The 23,275-nt window shown below is 36.8% G+C and overlaps 4 protein-coding genes across 13 annotated transcripts in view; 3 read left to right on the forward strand and 1 right to left on the reverse strand.

Moving 5' to 3' along the window:
• Positions 1-1,525: 1,525 nt before the first annotated feature.
• On the forward strand, positions 1,526-9,730 carry LOC143207156 (uncharacterized). 3 transcript variants are annotated; one of them, XM_076420303.1, is made up of 8 exons: positions 1,526-1,660; positions 1,714-1,853; positions 4,474-4,666; positions 5,728-5,981; positions 6,367-6,429; positions 7,220-7,397; positions 7,600-7,832; positions 9,532-9,730. In XM_076420303.1, the coding sequence occupies exons 2-8, from the start codon at positions 1,749-1,751 to the stop codon at positions 9,586-9,588; spliced, it is 1,083 nt and encodes a 360-aa protein (XP_076276418.1). In that variant the 5' UTR covers positions 1,526-1,660; positions 1,714-1,748; the 3' UTR covers positions 9,589-9,730. The 3 variants fall into 3 exon arrangements, with proteins under 3 accessions (XP_076276418.1, XP_076276420.1, XP_076276419.1); XM_076420304.1 differs by having other exon boundaries at positions 1,529-1,660; positions 1,795-1,853; XM_076420305.1 differs by lacking the exon at positions 6,367-6,429.
• Tsp5d (Tetraspanin 5D) overlaps positions 9,532-23,275 on the reverse strand; it is a 34,576-nt gene continuing 20,832 nt past the window's right edge. For 4 of the 6 annotated variants that reach the window (XM_076420317.1, XM_076420313.1, XM_076420316.1 and 1 more), the window contains one exon: positions 9,532-22,499. In XM_076420317.1, coding sequence (XP_076276432.1) covers positions 22,164-22,499 — 336 coding nt within the window. In that variant the 3' untranslated portion in view covers positions 9,532-22,163. The remainder of the gene's footprint in view (positions 22,500-23,275) is intronic. The other 2 variants (XR_013008629.1, XR_013008628.1) reach the window with 2 other exon arrangements.
• On the forward strand, positions 11,197-15,047 carry LOC143207165 (uncharacterized). The gene is made up of 5 exons (XM_076420324.1): positions 11,197-11,337; positions 12,049-12,088; positions 14,007-14,087; positions 14,314-14,564; positions 14,870-15,047. The coding sequence occupies exons 1-5, from the start codon at positions 11,269-11,271 to the stop codon at positions 14,954-14,956; spliced, it is 528 nt and encodes a 175-aa protein (XP_076276439.1). The 5' UTR covers positions 11,197-11,268; the 3' UTR covers positions 14,957-15,047.
• Positions 16,311-19,205, forward strand: LOC143207161 (uncharacterized). 3 transcript variants are annotated; one of them, XM_076420318.1, is made up of 5 exons: positions 16,311-16,444; positions 16,554-16,766; positions 16,973-17,071; positions 18,611-18,967; positions 19,049-19,205. In XM_076420318.1, the coding sequence occupies exons 2-5, from the start codon at positions 16,584-16,586 to the stop codon at positions 19,133-19,135; spliced, it is 726 nt and encodes a 241-aa protein (XP_076276433.1). In that variant the 5' UTR covers positions 16,311-16,444; positions 16,554-16,583; the 3' UTR covers positions 19,136-19,205. The 3 variants fall into 3 exon arrangements, with proteins under 3 accessions (XP_076276433.1, XP_076276434.1, XP_076276435.1); XM_076420319.1 differs by having other exon boundaries at positions 16,311-16,443; positions 16,546-16,766; XM_076420320.1 differs by lacking the exon at positions 16,973-17,071.

Below are 23,275 nucleotides of genomic sequence, written 5' to 3' on the forward strand. Positions count from 1 at the left end.
CACAGATTGATATCAAATTAAAAATCTATTTCTAAACAAACTGAGCAGTGCATAAATTCTTTTTAAATGATGCACAGACGCAAAAAGATGATTTATTATTAATGATGTCATTAGTATAAGATGAAGAGGACTGACGTTTTGTTGACGTTTTAATCTTGTTTTTCTCCGTAGATTCTTGTAAGTTACTAGTACATAATGATAGACTACAGATAAAATGTAGACGTCGTGTTATTGGTCTGCGTGTCATTCGCGATTAAATAACACACTTCGAAGAACCAAATGCAATCAAATGAATCATTCCGTCGGGTCAAAGAATTCTTCCAGCGTCCATTTTGTTTAAAAGAGAATTTTACCCACGTCGGAATTTTTATGGGTACAATGTGACTAGCATCTCAAGGAGAGCAAGTTATAAACAGTTTCTGTGGAATTCGCGGTTCTTCCGCAATAGAAACACGTTTTAAACTAACCTGTTGAATGTTCTTCTCTTCTATATACACATTTATCTTTATTTAAATAATAGAATCCATTAAATTTTGAATAGGCTATGATATAAGGAAATTTATACTTCTGTACTTCTATACTTTTAACTACACTATGAAATATTTACATGTGAATTTACTGAGATTTTTATTATTAGGATCTTTACAGAATTATGAACTTTCATAGAATAATTTTGTTTTGGATTGCTTCAGAATTTAAATCTTATTAAAATTTTGCAATACTTTATAACTTTCTAGAAATTCCCAAACAGAAGTGCATGTGCATAAAATGCGCAGAAATGATACGAAGACACAGGTAAAACGTGATTATTTCTTTAATCGATCAGCATTATTAACACTTGTGACATCGATAAATATTTCATATACAATTACGTATTAATTGACGTAAATGAATACATACAGTCAACCACAAAAATCTACGAATCACCATTCAAATTGCCACTTGACAAATTCTTAAACAGCTTAAAAATCGTAGATCAAGCTTTGAAGATCTATTGCTTCAATCTCCGGATCCATGTAAGATTCGGTCAAGAAAAACATTTCTAATAGTTTTATGTAATTAAATTATTAGAACTACTGCTGAATGCACTAGGTCATTACAATTCGTCGAAACCTTTGTGTACGTATTAAGTATGAAAGATGCATCAGAGACTGCAGTGAAAATCAAGATTACATATTAGCTTTACGGAGGACTTCATTCTTCAGAAAAACTTTTGCGAAGGACTGTATGCACATAGTGATCATTTCAATTTTCGCGCGACCACGTGTTGCTGTTCTTGCGATCTGTTCGCAGAAGCTTGGTAGATGTATAACACGAGTCGGATCGATGCAACTTCACTCGACCTGCAGTCGTCGTTGCATCTGGCGTAGCTTGCCGGGAAAGTTGCACGTTTTCATGAATGTGAAGCCGATAAAGAAACAGCTGGATCAAGTTATAATTTGTCAGCGTGTGGCATATAGCGGCTTGTCCTTGAACTCTGTAATCACGGTGCGTTCGGTATAAGCGATTACCGTGTAATCCGCCTACAAACGACTCGTGCTAGTTAGCGCGAAGTTTTATGCATCGGTAGTCGGAGAGCGTCGGGCAACCATAAACTGCATAAACTTAATTCTCCTGCCTCAGCCCCAACTGTTAGTCAGACCTCCTCCCTTCCCGACCGGTGAGTACGAGATGCCTTCGAGGCCTATTTAGAAAACGCCAGGATACTTTCAGTCCGCAGCCGGTGGCGCTACTCAGTTGACAGAAAGATGCTGCGCGGAAAGGTAGTCACGGTCTTTGCTCTTTGTTTGGCAGCTCTCGCCAGCGGGATGCCCCAAAACAACGCTGTCACCGGGCAACAGTCGTCCACCTCGGTGAGTGATCCATGATTTAACACCCCTTCGAGGCATCAATCTGATTTAGCTCACCATTCGATTAGGAACGTTGCGATTTTTCGTTCATTAATACTGCTGTTCTTTCTATGATCTAAAACAGAATCTTTATTGTGATTACTGCTGATTTTTACCCTAGGTACCTAGGCTATCATGCGTGGTAATGACGACATAAATTATGAGCGTAATTGTAATTGAAGTCTTTATATTTTAGTATATTTTATTTAATTATATTGCATTTTATAGAAGAGATACACGATGAAATAATTATATTTGATATCAACCCTTATATCAATACCCGGGTACCTGAGCACCCATTTTCAATTTCTTTTTAGAACTTTGTTTTTATTAACCAATAGCAAGATTATTGTATATTTTTATGTGCTTGGGTGGTCACAGATTAATTCACATTTGAGGCATAAAAATTTGCGTCGAAACTATAAAGTGCAACCGCATTGAATATCGTAGAAAATTTTACTTATTGACATAAGGGTTAACCAGTAAGGGATGGATCAGCTGATCATCGCAATATCTAAATATTATTATCATCTTTACGAGAGATCAATTATCCAGAGTTAAATAGTATTAACACTAAACGTATCTCCAACATCGATCAAATGGTAAGATATTATTATAAAAATTGTGAAAGCTATTGTATCAGTGAATTCAATCTTAGTGTTCGGTACGTTTAAGTAAATTCAATATTGTCATTTTTATGAGAGAATATGTGCAAGTCACTATTAATTGTCGGTACATTTAAGTAAATTCAACCTTGTAATTTTTATGGGGCAACATTTGCAGACCGCTTTTAGTGCTTGGTACGTCTAGTAAATATTGTTAATGGTTCATATATTGGTGATTGCTTAATAGTCTTTTGAAAGTTAGTAATAACCAGCAATCTTTCCAGTTTCTCAATCAATTCTTCTGTAATTATTAATCGAAGAAATTTCACTAGTGGAACGTTGTAATAGAATTTTTCTTTGGGCTTGTTAATGAAAGGAAAATTATGGTAAAATGTTAATTAGAATACATTAATTAGTATAATTTAGAATGTATAGATGTCTGAGGTCATTGAGAAGAACAGCAGTGTTAATGATTAGTGACATTTTTAATCGTTCAGATTAAAATTATTTTTCTCGATCAGAATATTAAAAACAAATTGCTCATAGTCCCTTATACATTCAAAATGAATGATTGGAAGATCTTTTTCAATTCAATACAGCACTATCCCATTTACTTTGAGTTGGAATGTTATTATTCCCACTTTAATTGAATGATTCTTTTATTAAAACAAAGTTATACATAAAAATATCCATGGCTAATTTACGTATTATCTATACTTACAGTCTGATAGTAAATATACAAAATGAAGGCTATGATAAACAAAAATGAATTTATTTATATATATTCGCTTTTAAACTACCTAAACAACACGCAACAGAAGCGTGAATATTTTTAATCTATACAACAGTAGCGCAAAAGTAGTAGTAACATACTTCACAGTGCAAAGGTTCACCGTTTCTCATTTTATCCAATCATGAAGCAGCAGTTTGCAAATTTCGCTCGCCGCTTCGGGCGACATCGACGCGGAAGAGACTAGTCGACTCGCATAATTGCTATATTTAGAATATTTCGGGATAACCGAATATGCAAATTGACCACTCACAGGATCACATTAAACAAAAAAGCCTATATACGTGCCAAAAAAATTCCAGTTTCATCTCAAATGAACCACGAGAGTTTTCCCGAGTTGCGCCGGAGAACCTAATCGTTTCGCAGACATTAATTATACGATGACTGCTGTATATTCTCACGGCCGTATCAATACAACGACAAACAGAGCGAACAGATAAACTGGTTCGCGAGGAAACAACCGAAAGGAAAAGTTAGGCGAACGAGCAGCGTTAGATAATCTGGAAACGCGGCTGGAGAAAGGATTGCGGAAGCGTCTGGCTCGTCGATCGTGATCGTTATGTTTACTACCTAACAATTAAATTTTACGCACGGTGTACGTCATCGAAAAGTGATCGTTCCTCGAAAGAAACCATATAGAAATTATGTGCTTTACCATTTAGCGGCATTATCACGGAGTGGTTCTTTCAATGTTTTACTGACGGCGACGCCATTTTGTATTTTTGTTTGCTCATCTCGTGCTGACTACCCAGTGTTTGTGTTAATAATCATTTCTTACTAAAATTTTGTTTATTTCACTCCTAGACAATTGTTGCTGTTGACATATACTAGTGTTTGGATAAATTTGCAATGATTTATTTTCATTTTTGAAGGACTTTTTGATCATCTCTTAATCGACAAATTAAAATTAGTTATAAATACACGTAATAAGATTAAGATCTTCGAATCTAATTACGCAATTTTAAAACAATTTCTGTTCAGCTTCTCATTCTAATAATATTCTAATAATACCATAAACATTTCCACATGTCATTGTGCAAAGTTGGAGTCTTAGAAAGTTAGAAGGAAAAGATAGTATAATGGTTAGAAACAGAGGTTTTAAGTGTTAGTAGTGGATAATACTCATAGAAAACATGTACTAAATTGATGGATCATGCTCTAACTCACCTCATTTCGACTCCTATAACAGCCACCATTGATTCAGTTCACCGATGGGGGCATCAGAGTGAATTTCGCCGGCTTCCACGCTCAAGCTGGATTAGGTGGACTCCTAGGTGGATCACAAACAGGTGGCGGACTTCATGCAAGCGCAGGAACACCATGGGGAGCTAGTGCAGCAGCTGGTTTGGGTGGAGCCTTGGATGGCAATAATCCAACTGCCAGTTAGTACCGTGTATTCTTTCCTAACCTTGCAGTTGGGTAACCGAAACAATTACATGGACAGTTAGCGGTGGATAGGGACAACTTAGCGCATCTTGCAACATGCATGAACAGATATCAAAGAAAGCATTTGTACACTCTGTAAAATCCTTCTTATAAACCTGCTTAACTCTGATTTTGAATTTTAGAGTGCCTCACTTGAATCTACATTGCAGAAAACTAAAAAAAAAATTTTCATGGAAGTATTGTACGAAAAAAGGTGTCTAGAATGTGATCTATAAAATTCTTTATTGAGGAACTTCCAATTTTCTTGGATTTCCACAATGAAGACAAAATTGTTTAGTGAAACAACCAATTAATTTCGTTCATTAGATTTGTACAGTAGTGAAGTACAAACATCATTGTTTGGTGAAATTGATTTATTTTTTGGATTTTCCGCAGTGAAAGCATCAATCAGATAATATTGAAATCACAATCCACAAGTTTGTAAAACAACATTTAAACAATGTAAAAATGCTTCCTACAAACAAGTTAAAGAATAAGTTGTAGGATTAGAGAATAACTTAGAAATTTCATATGTTTTTGAGATTACATTTTTAAGACACGACAGACTACTATGCTTATGTAATTCTATTGGGTTGGGACGAAAGTTCGCAGCGTTTCCCAATTAAAATACAAAGATAAAATTAGGGTATTTATTCATAGGTTTGTTCAGTAACATGATAAGTTGCCTCCAATATGGCAAAAAGTAATAGGACAAAATTAACCTACTAATAAATATCTTAATTCTATCCGTGAATTTGACTTCGAAAATGCTACGGAAACTTTCGCTCCAACTCAATACATAAACTACTAATGTTTCATTATTATCGCGGATTTAACGCATGTATGGCAAACAGCAGTAGTTCAAATGCAAAACAGTAAGAACATTTAGAAGAGGTTTACTTACCATGAACGTTCAATTAAACAGCTTCTATTGACTCTAACTGGATCATGGGTTTTGGTACTCGATCAGAGGGTTAAGAATGAAATGGCAATGATTTTAATGCGAACAAATGTGTAGGGGGAGGTTTATACGCAAGAGCGAGGTTCAGCGAAGGAGGACCGTCTGCTGCAGCCGGATTGGGCGGCGTTGTGGGCGGAAATGGAACAGAACCGATTAGGGGTGGTCTTTATGCGGGTGCATCGACGGGTTCGCAATCTGCGAACACAGAGCCACCGACAAACGCAGGATCTGGCCCCGCGAACCCTAACCCGACAAGAGGTCGATCGAACATTCAGATTATCTCGCGAAAGAAGGTTACATCACAGCAACAGGTCGATAATAAATAGAATACTGCCTGTCAACACCTAGCTACCTGCATGCAGTACGCTTTTCCAATATTTCTAGACACAAACTTGCCATTTTGCATAAGTCCGAACGAGAATAGTTCTTGCGTTCTAACCAAAGTAATCTGCATGACCTGCCTGACTGCATGTTGTACCATTCAATATGTAACTTATGCGCGTCTGTCTGTCAAGCCGTCGCATAAATTCGAAAGCTGTCTTGTCTGCGGTAGCTAAAAAATTCTCTATCGCATCGCCTGCGTTGAAACATCTACTTCCCCTTGTGTTTCTTTCGCATGAATCGGCAAGATCGTGTACGAAATTAATGTACCCGGAACCTTTCGGCGTAGAATTCAAGGTTGAACTTTTTCAACAGTCCCGTGAGTTGACTGGAAAGGCAGATTCGTCGACAGAAAAGGACCCGCCGACGGTCCAGATGGTAAGGCCATTGAACTCGTGACGGTAAGCTGGAGGACTGTCAAAGATGATTTAGGACTTTAGGAGGCTGGACGATCAAAATTATTGTATTACACTGCGACCTATTTAGTATAATCAAGCGAAATGAACGCTTGTACTTACTTGTAATCCACGGAAATAATCGAAATTCACAAGAAGAAATATATATTCTGGTGACACGAAATTATGTTGTGTATTTTCTTATCGTTCATATGTCACGGTTGCGATCATCAGAGTTTCATGTGTACGTTCAAATCCGACGTCCATCTGTCACGGTACATTTTCATTAATATTTTGCACTGTAAAATATGCTGTAAATGTACGAAATCATTCGCAGTTCATTCATCTTTTAAAACAGTCGACCGAACACTGGGTTGTTTCTTTATTCACGTCGAATATTTGCACCAGACACACGTTAAACATAGAGTTCTAACATAAAATATTGTCTAAAGACGTTTCTAATTAGACTGCGGAGTTCATGCAATCATGACAGAAACGAATTAAAATAGTGAAAATATTCCAAGGAATACTGTTTTATTATTTTGGACTTATTAAATTGATCAAGAAAAGGAATAAATATAAATCCGCAGTCTACGTATATGTAATATAAAGAAAAACGAAAAGCATACAATTGCAATTATTTTGCAAACATACCTGTCACACATATACATACAAATATATTTTTTAGTACATTTGCAAGACGTGAGTTAGGAGCAACCCTGTATTAATAAGACTTAATAATAATCAATAATCAATTGATATAATTGCATCAGGTTCAAAACACAAATAAACCAGACCCAGCACCAGCTAGTGCAGTAGGTGCAGCTCTACCAGATCCTCTAGCTGCAGTGTCTGAGGTAGCTGGAAAAGTGACGACGATCAGCAAAACTCTGCTCGAACCAGTCCCCATTGTACCTGCCTTACCAGATCAAGTAAAAAACGCTCCAGCTGGTGAGTCATTAACAATTGAATGAGTGTCTATTTAATAAAAACAATTCGTTGGTGTACGATTCGACAATATGGAACCTCTAGGTGCCACTCTTGACTAGCTTCGCCAAAATAATTTGTATATCACACTGGCACTCATTGAATAGAAAAGTCCATTCCAGAAAATTGCTAACATACAATTTCTAATTGAATACTATCTTTTCAGTTTTCACTAAGGAAGTGACAGTCCTACACCCAAAGCGAGTGTTCAGAAAAAGGTTCTGGGCACCCAGGAAACAAATTATCTACAATATTCCAGCAGAGGTTCAAGAACCGGAAGTCGCACATTCTCAAAACATAGCTCGTAGACAGACTGTCTTCAGCTCATACTTGCCTGGAGCAAAACAACAGGAGCAGAAACCTAATCAAAATGATGGATACTACGATGACATTTTTAATGTAAACTTTTTATAATTCTTTTCTTGGGAAGACTGCGAATTTTTGTGCATATGTTGGTTTTTCTGGTTTGAGCTATTAGTTCAGTAATTAATACTTCAAAACACCAAACCAAAGTAGCAGAGAAATATTGATATTTTTTTAGTATGGGTTCGCATCTGATTTAATGAAAAGGCACTGAATTCTCATTTTCGTATTGGTTTCGCATTTTCGATGCGTTACTTACAAACGCAGTTAGTGGCAATTGTTTGGAGCGTGAACAGCAGTCAATTTTTCGCGTAAAAAATAAGCACCATTTGCGGGAAGTTATGTTGCATTATTTTGTTTTAAAGAAAGGTAGGTGTCGCAGAAACGCGGCACAAGAAACAAGTTATAAAGAATGGTTTCGGCGGTTTAAAAACCATAATTTCGACGTAAGGGACAAAGATTGCGATGGAGCGCCAAAAAATTTGAAGATACAGATTTGCCGGCATTACTTGATGAAAATCCAAGTCAAACACTTGAACAACTGTCAAATGAAGTAAATGTCGATCGATTTACTGTTGGAAAACGTTTACACGCTTCTTTCCAACAAAAAAGGGCGGAAACTTATTTCCATACCCAATAGATTGTAAACAATATATTGAATTTTAAATGAAATATTACAAACATCATATATACTGAGAAAAAATTGTTTCATTGAGTAAATGATCGTCTATAGCAAAAATCATGTGTTAACATCTTTGCACAAAGATCAACGAATGTTAATTATAGAGAAATCAAGAAGAAGACTTTTACAGACCATTAGTGAACAAATATACATAAATGATTCAATTCGTAACTTTCGTTTGAACAAATTGTAAAATAGTATTTGAGTCGTATTTCATTTACGATAACATTATTTCTCAAGAAAGAGTAAAATGAAATAGTTTAGTTTTTCTAGAATTACAAGCTTAGAAATTTCAACATTAGGAAATACAGTTACTAACATTTTTAATATTGTACTATACGATTTGAACTTTTTTGGGAAGCTACAGCAATTAGTTTACTACAGGATGTGAAAAGAATTTTTTTCAAACATTGCAATTTTACAACTTTTTTATGTGGGCCTATATTGAAAATTTAAGAAATACGTTTTGTAGATTTGTACCAATTAAACATATTCTGAAAATTTCGTCAAAACGTTTAAAGATGGTAAAAATTGCAGATTTTCACGATTTTCGGCCTCTAACTGCAATAAATCTAAGAATTCTTACATCTTTCAATGCCTGTCGTTTTTTCCCGCATCAACCGATTTTGATAAAACTTTCACAGTGCATATAATTGACACAGATCTATAAAACGTATTTCTTAAATTTTCAATATAGGCCCACATAAAAAAGTTGTAAAATGCAACTTTTAGTATTTTTTCTACAATTCCGATCAATTGCTATTTTTGAAAAAAATTTTCACATCCTGCACTAAACTAATTGCTCTACATTCCCAAAAAAGTTCAAATCGTATAGTACAATATTAAAAAAGTTATCGTCTTTTTTAGAGCGGCCGAATATTAATTCGAGTAACTGTCCATAAAATTCGCAGTCCAAGTATAAACACGTACGTCGTGTGACTCACTGAACAACAAATGCTTTTACCGAGTAATTTTCAATAAAAATTTACGATTAGAAATAAAAGTGTCTAGCAAATTGTCATACAATAATTACGCTATTGTTACGTATTCCAGATACCGGTATCGACGCTGAACGCTGTCAATCGATTGTTAAATAATAATGCTGGTTGACCGACGGTATTGCGTGAACTTGGAACATTTCGCGGTCAACGTGTGCATTATGCGTAGCTTTGTGGTAAAGGAAGTTAGTAGTCGTAGGTGGAATTTTGTATACATTTTTACAGGAAGTGTGTTAATAAATTATCTAACTTAATATACAGATTTATTATTTTTTTCCTTATGGTTTAGGCATAATAATAAATATCGCGCGAGCGCCATGTCTGTACGACACAATGACTTGAAAATTCCTTCCATTTATGTACCTTCTATCAGTGCTTGAAAACTTGTCAAAATTTTATATAAATTCATATTTTTATGCATTGGACACCATAGCAATCAAAATTAAATGGAACTGTATAATGTTCAAGAAAGACTACAATGTATTTAGTTATCTTAAAAGTTTGTGATGTTTTACGATAATTACTGATTCTGCATAAGTTAAAACTTACAAAACATATTTAAGAAGATGATTGTGCTGTTTGGAATAAACTGAACCTCTAAAAAATGTTGTTAACATCGAGCTGATGTATACTATCCCTAAAGTTGCAAACAATCATATAATTACTCAACTATCAAAGTATCATTGCATTATTGCCTCCGTCAGTATTTTAGACTGTGATACATACATAGTTTACTTCTTGGAGGAAAATATTTCCAATATTATTAATTAAATAAAATTGTGCAACTTTCTCGAATGATTTCATTGAATAGTCACTCATTAACAAGTGATATGTAAATCTTTATGCAAGATAAAATTTCCTAATTAATTTTAAGGAGCAGAAGCCACACAAAAATGTTTTTACTTCTTCAACAATTTCTTTAAACGTGTCTGCCATTTTTAAATTGTACCTCCTCATTGTTAATATAAATGCTTGAAGTCCACGGTCTGGTGACTTAATAAACACGTAATACAAGGAATAAAAATGACAAAATAATAGATACGTGGTAAATAAACGTATAATGCATGATTCGGAATGGAAATTTGTAGTTATCAGGAACGAGCACCCAATATTTCTTCCTTTTCCACTATTAATTAGCGCAATGTTTCAAATAAACTTGCTTATCACTAAACTGCAAAGAACATTGATATGTTATTGTCAATTTAAAAACACCATTAAAAGAGAAAGGTAATTTCTATTTTCCATAATGACCCGCAGTGTAGTCACCACTGTTGATAAGAGTGCCTTTATAAATTCAAATGCAACGATTAAAAAAAACGAGTGACGTTCAAGTTCAAACTTTCGATAAGAGACTTTCGGTAATAATCGGCCTTGACTACTCATGGCTTTCTATGAGATACTACAAGCTATTACCCTATTACCCTAATTTTTCGGACGCAAATGCATTACACCCCTGGTCAACGTCAAAGCTCGTGTTTGCATAATCAGCCGATATACGTATCTGTCGTTAATCACAGGTTCGCGATGTATTCAAATTAGACCAGAACTACCTATTCGGCAGGAGCCAAGGACGTTATGAACATTTCTAATTGCTTCAACGTAAACGAACACATCATAGTGTTTATTATAAACGTCATATCGCTATCGCATTATTCGCCAGTGACCTATATATACGGAAACGAGCTTGCAAAAAGCAGGATAGAATTCTAGTGGCTTCGGACAGGTGCGTTCACGAAACTAGCGACAGTTCTTCCCCTTCCATTTCCTCTTTGTAGACGTTGCAACCGGAAAAATGAAATTTGCAATTCTTTTGCTGTTCTGCTGTTGTGCGGTGGCTCTTGCCAGACCCGACGGATCGAAGGTAAGTAACAATTAGACAGGAAATCGCGAGAAACCGCAGAATTTTGAAGAGTGAATCGCTAAAGGTTTGATTCGATCTAGAAAGCGAGTTTTTGCGGGCATAAATAAATTTTTTGTATTTTGGGAAATGATTTTTTCTGTAAAGTGACAACCCTCTGTAGCTTTGAAATGAAAAGATACAGTCCATTTTAGGTAATTATGTGGCCAGATATAATTTTCTGAAGACAAAACTGCAAAGCCCAAAGTGATGAAATGTTTCGAACTCCTGTAAAATGCATTTCGTTTTCGAATCCTTTTGGTCAGTCATAAAGAATGTAACAGTGTTTTCGAATTATTTTTAACTATTAAATTTTGTAGTTCGTGCATTCATTTCTATCATAAAATCAGAATAACTACGGTCTGCTTACTGTGGAATATTGACACAGTGTGATACCTGTCAGCAGGTACATTGTATGTATTTAATCCTCCTATAAACATTTTTTAATCTACACTGAAACAATACAGTGGTCACAACAATGTAGACTTTGAGAAGAATTTTTAAAAAATTTTTTAAAAGAACGGACAAGGATAGAGTGTTACCTTCTGCTACTTCTAATTCTATTATATTAAAGACTATTGGTTTCCAAGTTTAAAAAACGTCGAATGAAACCTCGAATTTTGGCTTAAAACTCCACTTTTTTTACCATTGTAATTCTTTTTGTTCAAATTTTAGGAAGTGGCAAAGCCTAGCTCCAAGGAGGCCAATCACTCAGGTTAGTGCGAGAGTGTTTACATATTTAATATTTATGCGTTTGTAACTTAAAAGTTCACTAAAATATCGTAAAAATTTTAGTGTAGAATTTTATTCTTTTGTACAATTTTCCTCAATAAGATATCAAAATGTAACAAAGTGTTTATTATTTCATGGGAGGATACAAAAGGTGATTTTTCAAATTCTCAATTGTTGTAAACATTTTACAATCGCCAGTGCAACAACAAACTCGACTAGCAGTGAAAGTAGTAGTGTGGCTTGCCAATGTATTCCCATAGCCGCTTCAGAACTTACAAAACTAAAATTTAAAATATTAGATTTCATTTATTTTTAATCTAACGTTTCGGTATTGAAAACAATTGTACTCCTTAGAATATTTTTATGATAGAGACAGTCTTCCTGGAAGGTGTACTAAAAAAGTCTCCCTCCCTATGCGTTATGCGTTATGCGTGACGGCCCTAAATAGGAGCTTTTCGTAGCGCATTAGAGCAACATTCGTATTAATAGATTTCCACATCACCCATGAGGTACTAACCATGTATTGTTAATGCGTTTTTTTTTGCCGATGGTATCCCCTGTAGGTCTATTGCACTATGTCGCACGATAATTTCGGACGACAAATGTAGAAAATAAATTCTTGTCGAAAAAATGTTGAAAATAGTTTTTAAATTGTATTATTAAAATTTTATTCACATCTGAGATAACTAGATTTTTGCACACGTTTAGACATGCTCGACAAGTTGCTAAGATGTACGTGAAGGTTGGAATTGTCTGTTCGAATTACTGACGCAAATTAGTTATTCCAAATGTGAATAAAATTTGGACAATACAATGAAAATCTTTTTTTAAATTTTCTCTTCTAAATATATTTTCCAAATCCATTTTCTGCATCTATTGTCCAAAATTATCGTGCGGCATAGTGCTTGCATGGGATACCATTCACAAAAAAAACGCATTAACAATGTGGAAATCTATCAATACGAGTGTCGCCCTAATGCACGGCCAGATAAAGGGGACGGGAAATCGGCTGTCGCGAGCCAGTAATTCCGAGGCTTGATCTAGGCCTAGGCACTGTCGACTAGGAAAATCACTATCTTACCACGGAACCTTCTGGATGGCTTCCCAACATAGGGCAATAATCAACTAATATTTAAAAATGACTAATCGTCTTTTTGAATGTTAGTCATAGCAAAATAGTCATTAGTCAAAACTTCTTGATTACTTAGTGATAACTAAATGGCACATAGTTAATCACAGCTCTAATTAATCGTTAGCTATTGCTATTTAGTGAATTAGTAGTTGATGATCAGTCATCAAAATTTAGTCACCAGTCACTATTGTGCGATTAACATACATTAATATTATTAATTAGTTGTCACTAATTAATCAAAAAGTTTTGACTAATGACTATTTTTCTATGACTAACATTCAAAAAGACTATTAGTCATTTTTAAATATTAGTTGATTATTGCCCTACTCTGCTTCCCAGAGCAAATAGTTGTTGACGACGCTCTGAGTGGGCGTGGTTTAGCTCTTGCACTCGACAGAGCCAGAGCAGAGCCCCATGGGGGCACTGTGCTCTCACCTGCCCCAGACTAATAACTAGACTGCGGATCTTTATGCATTTATGAAGAAATTGGTTGGGTGAAATATAAAACAGTAAAAGATTAGAAAAATTTAAGAATACTGTAATGTTGTTTTTAATGTAACGAAGTCATTAAGGGGTGAAATCAATTTTTCTTTTATTCCTGCTTCCCACAATAAATGCAGAACGGTTTTATTTTGAATAAAGATCCACAGTCTACTTATAACACTTTGTCCCTTTAACTGCAACATCAGACTACACTAACCTCCCAACCTCTTCCGAGTCGGAAGTTCCGACACGATAACACTAATCATTTCTGTCGTTTTACGTTCAGGTGTATCGAAAGAATCAAGCAACGAATCCGGCAAGGAAGATGACGGAGGTGTGAATCCGGGATCCAATCTTATATATCCCAGTATGTGTGCGCTTCAAAAGAAGGATTATATTATCATGACTTTCTTACAGTCGCTTTAAACTATTTTTTTTGAGGACACTACGGTAGCACTACTAAATTTAAATAAATTAATAAATAGCAACCATCGAAATTCTACTACCGTCGTGATTATTCGAAAGTGTCGCTCGCATGATCGCAATTGCGCTTGTTAATTTTTTGTCTTGTGTTCATTTTTCTTCCATTTCAGGTATCCAGATGGTGGAATTAGTCCTGGACCGCGTTGTGGGATTCGCCGCAAGCATAATTGGTCTAAATGACGTTGATGGTTTTGCAGACCTAATTCATTTAATCGAGAGTAACCCCATCGGCAACGTCATTTGGACCGGAGTAATCCGTCCGTTCCTACAGAATATTGTACAATACAAGGAGACCATAATTTCTTATCTGTCGTACTTGCAGTCAGGAGTTCTCAATTACTTTCCAATATCTCAACTTTTGGTAAGTATTAATTTTCAGTGGTCCAATTTATCTTTTAAAAAGAAATGTAAAATGCGTTTAAATGAACTTGATCGCATATAGGAAAACTGACTTCTACTGTTCTAGATAGTAAACTTTGGAAATATTAAATGCAATATGACTGAACGTCAAAACAAAGAGTACTGACATATTTAGCTTAACATGTTAAAATTGTTAAAGGAAGTCAGAAATTTCTTACAATTAATGCAGAAAATTCCAATTTTTCAAAACGATCCACAATCTATGAATCACTATTCTCCTCTAATCATATTTTTATCATGTTGCAGATGCCATTGAAATTGCCGGCATCAATAATCCAGTTTGTTCTTTCGATACTTCACGACATTGCTGAAATCTTCAGCAGGCCGATTTAATTATAATAAATATGTAATGCGAACGTTTAATATTCTCGATTATATGGAAACAGCAATTATAGTGAGCAAATAAAGGAATTTTTGCCCACTAGGTATCTTTGTTAGTCTTTATTCTTCTTCCACACTTTTCATCGCCGAAATTCGTTAATAAATAATATAATCTAAATATAAGTAATTTGGATTGTCCTATTTCTTGTTCTATAATAATGGTAAAAAATGCATGAGCAGTCTACAAAAACGAAAGACAACGAAACATATTGCACTATAATTTATCCGTTCACGTTATCGTTAACCTTCACCGTATGAACCTTCATAGCGCGGTTTACTAGGAAAACTATTATTCATGTAATAACCCTTGAAATACCCATTTATAAATTCACTGAAAATTTAGCCTCAACATAGTTCCATTTGAAATAAATCTTTCATTCATACTAAAGTAAGAAATCGATTAAATATGCGCTTAAATATGATTATATCATAAAGGGAAATAAATTTTCAAAAATGAAAAATTTATTTTGGAATATAATGTACATTTTTCTGTACCTGGCCTTAATTTATCCGGGTTGTTTGTCTCCCGATCAAGCCGGTTAATCGAGGTCCTACTGTATTAGCGTCTAGAATGGAACAAAATTATGTTGGTATTGGAGTATTCAATTTAAAAACCATATGAATTTCAAGCTCGTAAAGAAACGTGTAAATTAACAAAAATTGATTGCGTTATTACCGTACGTTTAGGAGAAGAAATTTTGAAGGATTTACATAAAATTTGCAGTTTGTAGTGGCCATTGAACAACAGGTCTTCGAGCAAAGTCAATCGCCAGAAACAGAAATTAAATAAAAATGTATCTTTACTCTTAATAGCTTTAATAAATTATCAAGTACTGTAACTACAATCTTAAGTTCTTTTATGGCTTCACGATGACATGTTGTCCTGAAGCATTGAGAAGATTAACCATGAAACTGTCATTTGAGGACTGAAACATGACTCGACTAACACACTATTTAACAATGCGACAATTGACAGTATGAAAAAATTAATTAATTATCGTATACCATTGAAATTGTCGCACAGGAGCGACGCCGGTGGAAGCCAGGCGACGCGACGTCGAAAGTGAAAAGTCGTGGATCTCGGGGATCGATCAGCGTAAAATTAAAAAAAAACCAGCAATCAGCTCTTACTGCCACAGTCGCGGAACTATTTCCCAATAATTTATGACATTTGTGATCACGAACGGACTTCCGAGGAAGGACGTAACTATCGAAGCAAGCCTTGCCGGTCTCGTACGTGGCATTACTAACATCGAGAAGTAAATCGAAGGAGAAAGTAACAGCGTGTCGTAAGATATCACGGTGAGATTGTAGTGGGGCAGAATGAAATCTGTTAGTCGTGAATTGACTGCGAAACGTGGTACATCGTTCGCAGATCGTCGCAATATTATTTAAACATTGCCGAGCGAAGTACGCATTGATAAAGTCGTTCGAACGAAGGTGGGTCACTATTCATTGCAAATATGTACACGAATGCTAAAACGACAATTATCATCATTTAAGAGAAACAATAACTATTTACAAACAATTTTTGGATTTTTGTTACTAGAAGCAAATCGATTCGACCAGGATCAATAAAATGGGGGAAGCAGGAAAAGTGAGGATCATTCTAAGGATAAGCGCGATCGTCCTGGTGTGCTGTTTGGATCTATCGATCGGTTTTCCCACGGAGCAGCCAACGAAATTTTCGTTGAACACCGATGACGCAGGAACGACGACGACGAGTCCTTCTCAGGCTACGTCGAGATTGGATCAAGGACGAGTGAGTGACTTTCCAGATTTCTGTAACATCGCTTTCGCTAGCTGAAATTGCAGAGAGCTCTCGCGTTTGTGATGCAGTTTTCACTTAAATAGACTGCAACGTAAATGGTACAGCAATTTGTTCGAAAAGGATCGAGGTTCTGAATAATCGACAGGAGGAGGATTAAAAATTGGTTCGCACGAAAATTACAATTTCGGTTTTTGTAGGAATTGTTAGGCCGCGCAGCCGACGCGATAAGAATCGGCGCGGGAAGGTTTATCAATTCAGTCACGTTGGCCAGAAACATCCTAGTCGATCAGGCGGAGGTAATTGGCGCACTAATCAGGCACACATTCTACATATGTTTCATTCTATTCAATAGCTTTTTCTCGTTCAATCAACTAATTGTGGAAAAAAATCAGTGGTCCAAAGGACTCACTGAATGATCCTCCGAACCGTGTTTCACAATAATCTGTTACAAGGCTAACCCTTTTTGCTGTCGCATGTGGTAATACTGTATAAAGATCAATCCTGTCACCATACTAACGCAGGGACCGACCAGTTCACCTACGGACTTGCAAAAAGTGAGCAATGCAATAAATGTACCGGCACGGCCGTTCACCCGAAACGAAATATTCATGTTGAACGCCAATTTGTATTTAATACTAACGCAACATTGTAACATGAACTTTGCCAGAAGTTTAGTATACCGCGTGGTGAGAAATCCTTCCAAGGGGCCTACAGCCTTCAAGAGATCTGAGATTCTTCTAAGGACTCTAGAGTTCCTTGAGCTCATCCTCCAAAGCACCCTACAGCCTCTAAAGCATCCAAGATCCTTCATAGTTCTCGAAGCAAACCCTCAAAAGGACGTTACTAGAATCTCTTTGGAATCCCAGACTCCTATGGAGGAAGTTCCCTAAGTACTCTTGGAGTCTCCAAGGAACTCCAGAGCCCCCGGAAGTACCTTGGAGTAGACTCTTCAAGTGAACCTAGGAACCCCAGAACCCTCTAGGGAAAATTCTCCAAAGGGATCCATAATCCCTAAGGGGAGTCCTCGATCAAACCTTCAGGCTTGATCTCCTGGTGTCTCCAGGAGATCCTGTGAGCCCGACAGGGAATGACGTATCTTTGATCAGCAGCACTATTTACAGCCTGTCCGTAATCCGTGGAACGTATACTAATCGCACAGATTCAAATTTTTCCCTCGTGGAAATTTTGTCATTTGATTACACTTTTTTATTACCATAATAATATGATCATTTTTCAGTATTTCTCTAATCCACTATTTCGTACCCCTGGCTATAATCTTGAAGCTTTTTTAACAGTGCCCTTATACATTTTTTTCGATTATACACTACATTATATAATACATTTATTTCATGAGTTGCAAATGAAAAATCGGAATCATTTCGAATTACTTCAACGTTTAATTGAATCGATCCTTCATTTATTTTATGCACTGCTTTCTTGTGTTTCTTATGTGTCCTCATCTTTCGTATAATCAACATAGCTGTCTCTGTTCCTTTACTTCTATGTTTAAAAAAGTGTTTAAAAAATGTATCAAATTAATGACTAGACTGCGGATCTTTATGTAGAATAAAAAGCTTGTGCACCCCAATTGCAAGATGCAGGAGCTAAATACTGAATAATACCTTCAAATTATTTTAGTCTTTCTACTGTTTCATGTTGCACATACACATTTTTGTCGTAAATGCGTAAAATTCGCAGTCTATTCGCAGACTAATAACCTGTTTCTAAAAAATATACTGCAGAGGATTTCAAGTTCTAACCATTTTGAGATAATAAAATTTACCAGCAACTTAATAAACTAATCCTCTATTCTCCCATTTCTATTGTCTACTCAGACACTAGCCAGCGAGTCGCAAAATCAGTTCACGACCATACTCTCCGCCAAATCGGACGCCTCCAACAACAGCCGAAGGTCTCTCGAATTGACCACCAATCCACCAATAATCGAAACCGCGCAAAATTCTCGCGACACCGTAAAATTGTACACAGAAGGTGGACAAGGTCTCCTAGAGAGACCCATCACCAAGCCGTTTATGGAAATGTTGGAAGCCTTCTTCAAGCCCACGCCATTAGTGGATAATATCAAAGAGCGCGAGAAGTATGGCAATAACGGTGACAAGTTCATTGGAATCGGCAGAGCTCTCGTCTCCAGCCTAGAAGGTTTCAGCAATTTCCTGAACTCTGTGATCGAAGTGAGCACTTTCTAATTTTTCTTCATCTTTCTATAAATATTGAAATGCTCTTCCGCTAATCTCTTTAAACATTCTCTTCAGGTACCCAGAAACACCGCCAGGAAGGCTTCCAGAGGTTTAACAGAGGCGTTGAATCATGTTGGAGCACGTATAATAGGACTTGAATGACGAATATACCCAAATTCGATAAATTGTTACACTTTCTGTTTGTTTAATAAATTGTTTGTTTTCGACAAAATCAAGTACTCACTCGTGTATAATTCTTGCCAGTCTGGCAAATGAAAATCTCTGAGCTGTCGCATAAATATATTATTTATTATTCGATCAATATACGTACAACGTAACGAGCTTCGCGTCGCGTAAACGGCATTTTGACAACTTTGTGAACTGTTCCTCGCAAGACAACGCGTCTATACTCGCTTCGATGGTCAGCAACTTCTATGGTAATTGAGTTATAGTAGTGCTGCTAAATTATCAACTACAGTATGATGGTGTACAGGATCAAATAAATACGCTTGGAGACAGACTGATCGACGCGTCCGTGGCTTTAAAGCTATGCGAATGATCGATTTCGACGACTGTGGATCCCACGGGTGCGTCGACGCGATTCTAAACGATAGACATACTTGCTCGATAAACATACTTCGCGATCGCCACGACCCGACTGTGCTAACGGAACGGGAAAAGATCGTTGCACGGCGGGTCGGTCGAAAAGCAATTTTGGTATACGCAGTGCTTGATAAACAGACTGCCGATGTTCCTGCTGTGGTCATTTTACTTAGAAAACATCAAAATTGTTCGTAGAGGTCACAACTTTTTAATATCTTTGTTGCACGTTTCTTTTATTTGATAAACGCTCCTCTCAGAAATTGTTGGCAGGTTTTATTTGTCAGTCCGTGTGATTCTCGAACAACTGTGTTTTGTCATTAACACTAGGTTCACGGAGCACTAAAAGTGACCACATTGCTTTATAAAAATAACAAGAGTGTGGTTATTCAAATTTCCAGCCACTGTTTTTGTACAACATACCCGAAGAAATAAATTGCTTGAATAATTCCTGGAGCATACTTTACAATCTCAGTAATCGTAAATTAAAAAAGTAAACCTAGTATTAATAATGTTTTATATGATAGCATAGTGTACATATGCACACAGTAAAAAACGTTGCAATGATGCTAGAATAACACACGTAGACCCACATTGAAGAACGTAGAAGGACTAAAAAACGTAATTTCCTGAACGGCATGAACATTCGCAGTCTTGATAACGTAACGCAGTAGATAAAACATGCATGATAACATAAAAGACATCCTACAGAACAATTTCGTTCGATCGCTTTTTCCCAACGGTCGAGATAATGGCTCCGTGACGACGACCACTGCCGTTTCGCGCAAACCTTTTTCTCTGAAAGAGGTCTTCGTGACTACGATTCCAGGGAGTCAGAGTTCCTCGAGAAGCTGTTCGTGCTGGCTAATCGAGGAGGAATCATTTATCAAAACTAACGAGCCGTCGGACTAATGGACCGGCTCGCAGTATAGTTCGAGCTGCACTCGTCGATCACTTCAAGCCGCTTCCTGGTTGATAATCTCAGCGATGCCGGGGTCCGCGAGGACCGAGACAACGATCGTCTTGTTCACTGGCTGTCCAATCGAATGTCTCTACCGGCAGGGCCGCGGTCTGGTCTTCTTATGCACTCCTAGAAACGCACTGATGCGTCGTGACTGACTTCGATTCGGAAATGGTCTTGGACTTTCCTGGGCTGCCAAATGTTTGTAGAGGGTGGTCCTCTTTGGGGGAAATCTCTGATTCATAAAATAGGCTTAGGCATGTAGTTGGGTTTTTCTAGCTGGTAGAATTTTTGCAGGACCTAGGCACTTTTTTAGGCTTCAATCATCACTGCTTCAGTCTAATAAAAAACGCTCAATCATACAAAATAGGCTGCACGATGCAATTGAATTTTTCTGAGTGGTACAATCTTTTCAGGCTCTCTTTTAGGCAATCCTCTGTTTCACTCTGATAAAGGACACACAGACATACAAAATAGACTCGACGATGCAATTGAATTTTTCTAGATAGTATAATTTTTGCAATTCCTAGGCAAGTCTCTACCTTGCTCTACCTTCGTTCTTGGGCAATCCTCTAGTTTGCCTGGATAAGGGACAAACAAAAACACCAAATGAACCCGATAGGTCTTGGTAGGTTTTAGGCACTTTCTGCATAGTAATCCTAATGATACCTTACAGGATCTATAATCTTCGTGGTCTTCAGCCAATTTCAAATTCGATTGTCGACATCGTTTTGAAGAACCACAAGGTGAAACAAGTATCTACCCGAATGAACTCTATGAACCTCTTCCTAGCGAATTCTATACTCAATTCTGTGTTTCTCTTTGAAATATCACAAGGGGCAGATAGACAAAAAAAATAAACGTGATGTTTCCTCCCGATATTCTTATCCAATCTTCGTCCTGAAGTACCACAAAAAACAAACACACAAAAGTAATAGTGCTAATGTATTTTACTTAATCTTCATAGCTCTTAATTAATCTCGAGTTTGAATGTTTGCTGCTCTTTGAAGGACAACAAAGGGAAAACAAGGAATCCAAAATAGTTACAATAAACTCAATGGATCTTGTTAGGTTCTAGCCAATCTAGTGTGTTGAATTCTTTGTTTCTCTTCAAAAATGGCCCTAATGGTCCTATATTCCATAGGACATCTATAGTTAGATGTCCCAATCTTGTGTCCCTACCATTGCTTCTTTATAAAATACTGTAAAGTATAGACAGACACGAACAATAAGCTTAGTGTCATCTAAACAATCTTGAATTCAATTGTTTGCTCCTTTTCCAAACATCATAAAGGACACAGAGACACTCGAATACACTCGATTACAAACTGCCCCGCCTCATCCAGAAGGCACCGGCGATCTAAAAACAATCCTAATCATCTCTACAGACCGTCTACGCCCTAATCTTCCAAATAAGGCGGCCCTGCCCAAAGAGCAAACCGATCCGCGAACTCAAGATCGTTTGACAAAGAAGAGTCTCGTCAGGGTAAACGGAGAAACTTTACAAGGGTTCAGATCTCGTTGGAACGATCGGAATCTCCTTCGTCGTGGAAGAAGATCGTGATCGTTCCGTGTAGCGTACCCGAATGGACCCTAGACGCCGGTTTCGTCTAAGATCCATCGGAAATTCTAGGTGTTCGTGGTGTCGTAGCTCTTGTACGTGTAGGAGGACCTCTTGTGTCTGACCGTGCAGAACAGTATCATGCTCGCCACCTGACCAAACAGCTGAAGAAACGCGACTACCAGGCCAACGGTACCGACCACGTGGAGCCTGGTCACCAACCACATCTGAATGGCGGACACGCAGCCTTCTTTGTACCAGTTCTCTTTGTTGAGGCCCTCAGGGTCCGCCCGACCACAGTATCGTTTTCTTTGCATGCAACAGGAGTCGGGAACGCGATCCTCTTTAGGCCATGCGTCAATTTGGAACCAGTCCGTGTAGTCTCGCACGCCGCAGCAGTGGAACTGAAACAATTATTAAAGAATAACAATTTTTCCCGTGCGTGTGCGAACTATTCAGTTGAACAAACAACATGTCACCCCATGTAAGTACCCCGTCATTGAATATGGAACGCATTTTTGTATTGTGCACACGATAACTTCGATGTTGCGTCAGTCGTTCCACAGTCTTGAATTTTTACCCATTCTAGCTTATTATTTAAATACATTGTATTGTCAGATATGACTGTTTATTCGCGGTCATTACTCATTCTTTTAGTCATGAGGGCATGAGGGTATACATATAATTATGGTAGAATATTATTCTAAACATGCACACGGTGAATAAAGTACAGGAATTTACAAACTAATATTTGAAAATTGTTGGCTGGAAGACAAAAAAAATGAATAATAAAACGATGATAACAAAGTCTGATATTTCAATACAGTGGGCTAGCCCAGTGGTCGGCAAACTCATTAGTCAAAAGAGCCAAATATCAGTAGTACAACGATTTAGATTTCCTTTGAGCGCCAAATTTCATTACAAGAACCCTGCTTTTAGTAATTAGAATTGTATTAAGATATACTATTGAATTAAAATAAAATAAATATGTTTTAAACACGTCATTCATGGAAGAGCCGCACACAAGAAGTCAAAGTTTGTCGACCACTGGGCTAGCCGAAAAAGAATATGAATAACTGAAATGAATATATTCCATACTATAAACAATTGGTGTATTTATTATTCATAAGACCTACGGATATTTCTATTTTAGAATGATTAAAGAGACTGAACACGAATA

This window comes from Lasioglossum baleicum, chromosome 3 (genome assembly GCF_051020765.1).
Source record: "Lasioglossum baleicum chromosome 3, iyLasBale1, whole genome shotgun sequence".
In the NCBI taxonomy this organism is placed as follows: domain Eukaryota; kingdom Metazoa; phylum Arthropoda; class Insecta; order Hymenoptera; family Halictidae; genus Lasioglossum; species Lasioglossum baleicum.

Bases quoted from the DNA above. Each gene is read 5' to 3' on its own strand.
- LOC143207156 (XM_076420303.1), top strand. From the start codon at position 1,749: ATGCTGCGCGGAAAGGTAGTCACGGTCTTTGCTCTTTGTTTGGCAGCT. The intron at 7,398-7,599 runs GTGAGTCATTAA...CTATCTTTTCAG, and splicing joins AGTAAAAAACGCTCCAGCTG to TTTTCACTAAGGAAGTGACA. The intron at 7,833-9,531 runs GTAAACTTTTTA...TACGTATTCCAG, and splicing joins ACTACGATGACATTTTTAAT to ATACCGGTATCGACGCTGAA.
- LOC143207165 (XM_076420324.1), top strand. From the start codon at position 11,269: ATGAAATTTGCAATTCTTTTGCTGTTCTGCTGTTGTGCGGTGGCTCTT. The intron at 11,338-12,048 runs GTAAGTAACAAT...TTCAAATTTTAG, and splicing joins CCAGACCCGACGGATCGAAG to GAAGTGGCAAAGCCTAGCTC. The intron at 12,089-14,006 runs GTTAGTGCGAGA...TTTTACGTTCAG, and splicing joins CAAGGAGGCCAATCACTCAG to GTGTATCGAAAGAATCAAGC.
- LOC143207161 (XM_076420318.1), top strand. From the start codon at position 16,584: ATGGGGGAAGCAGGAAAAGTGAGGATCATTCTAAGGATAAGCGCGATC. The intron at 16,767-16,972 runs GTGAGTGACTTT...CGGTTTTTGTAG, and splicing joins CGAGATTGGATCAAGGACGA to GAATTGTTAGGCCGCGCAGC. The intron at 18,968-19,048 runs GTGAGCACTTTC...CATTCTCTTCAG, and splicing joins TCCTGAACTCTGTGATCGAA to GTACCCAGAAACACCGCCAG.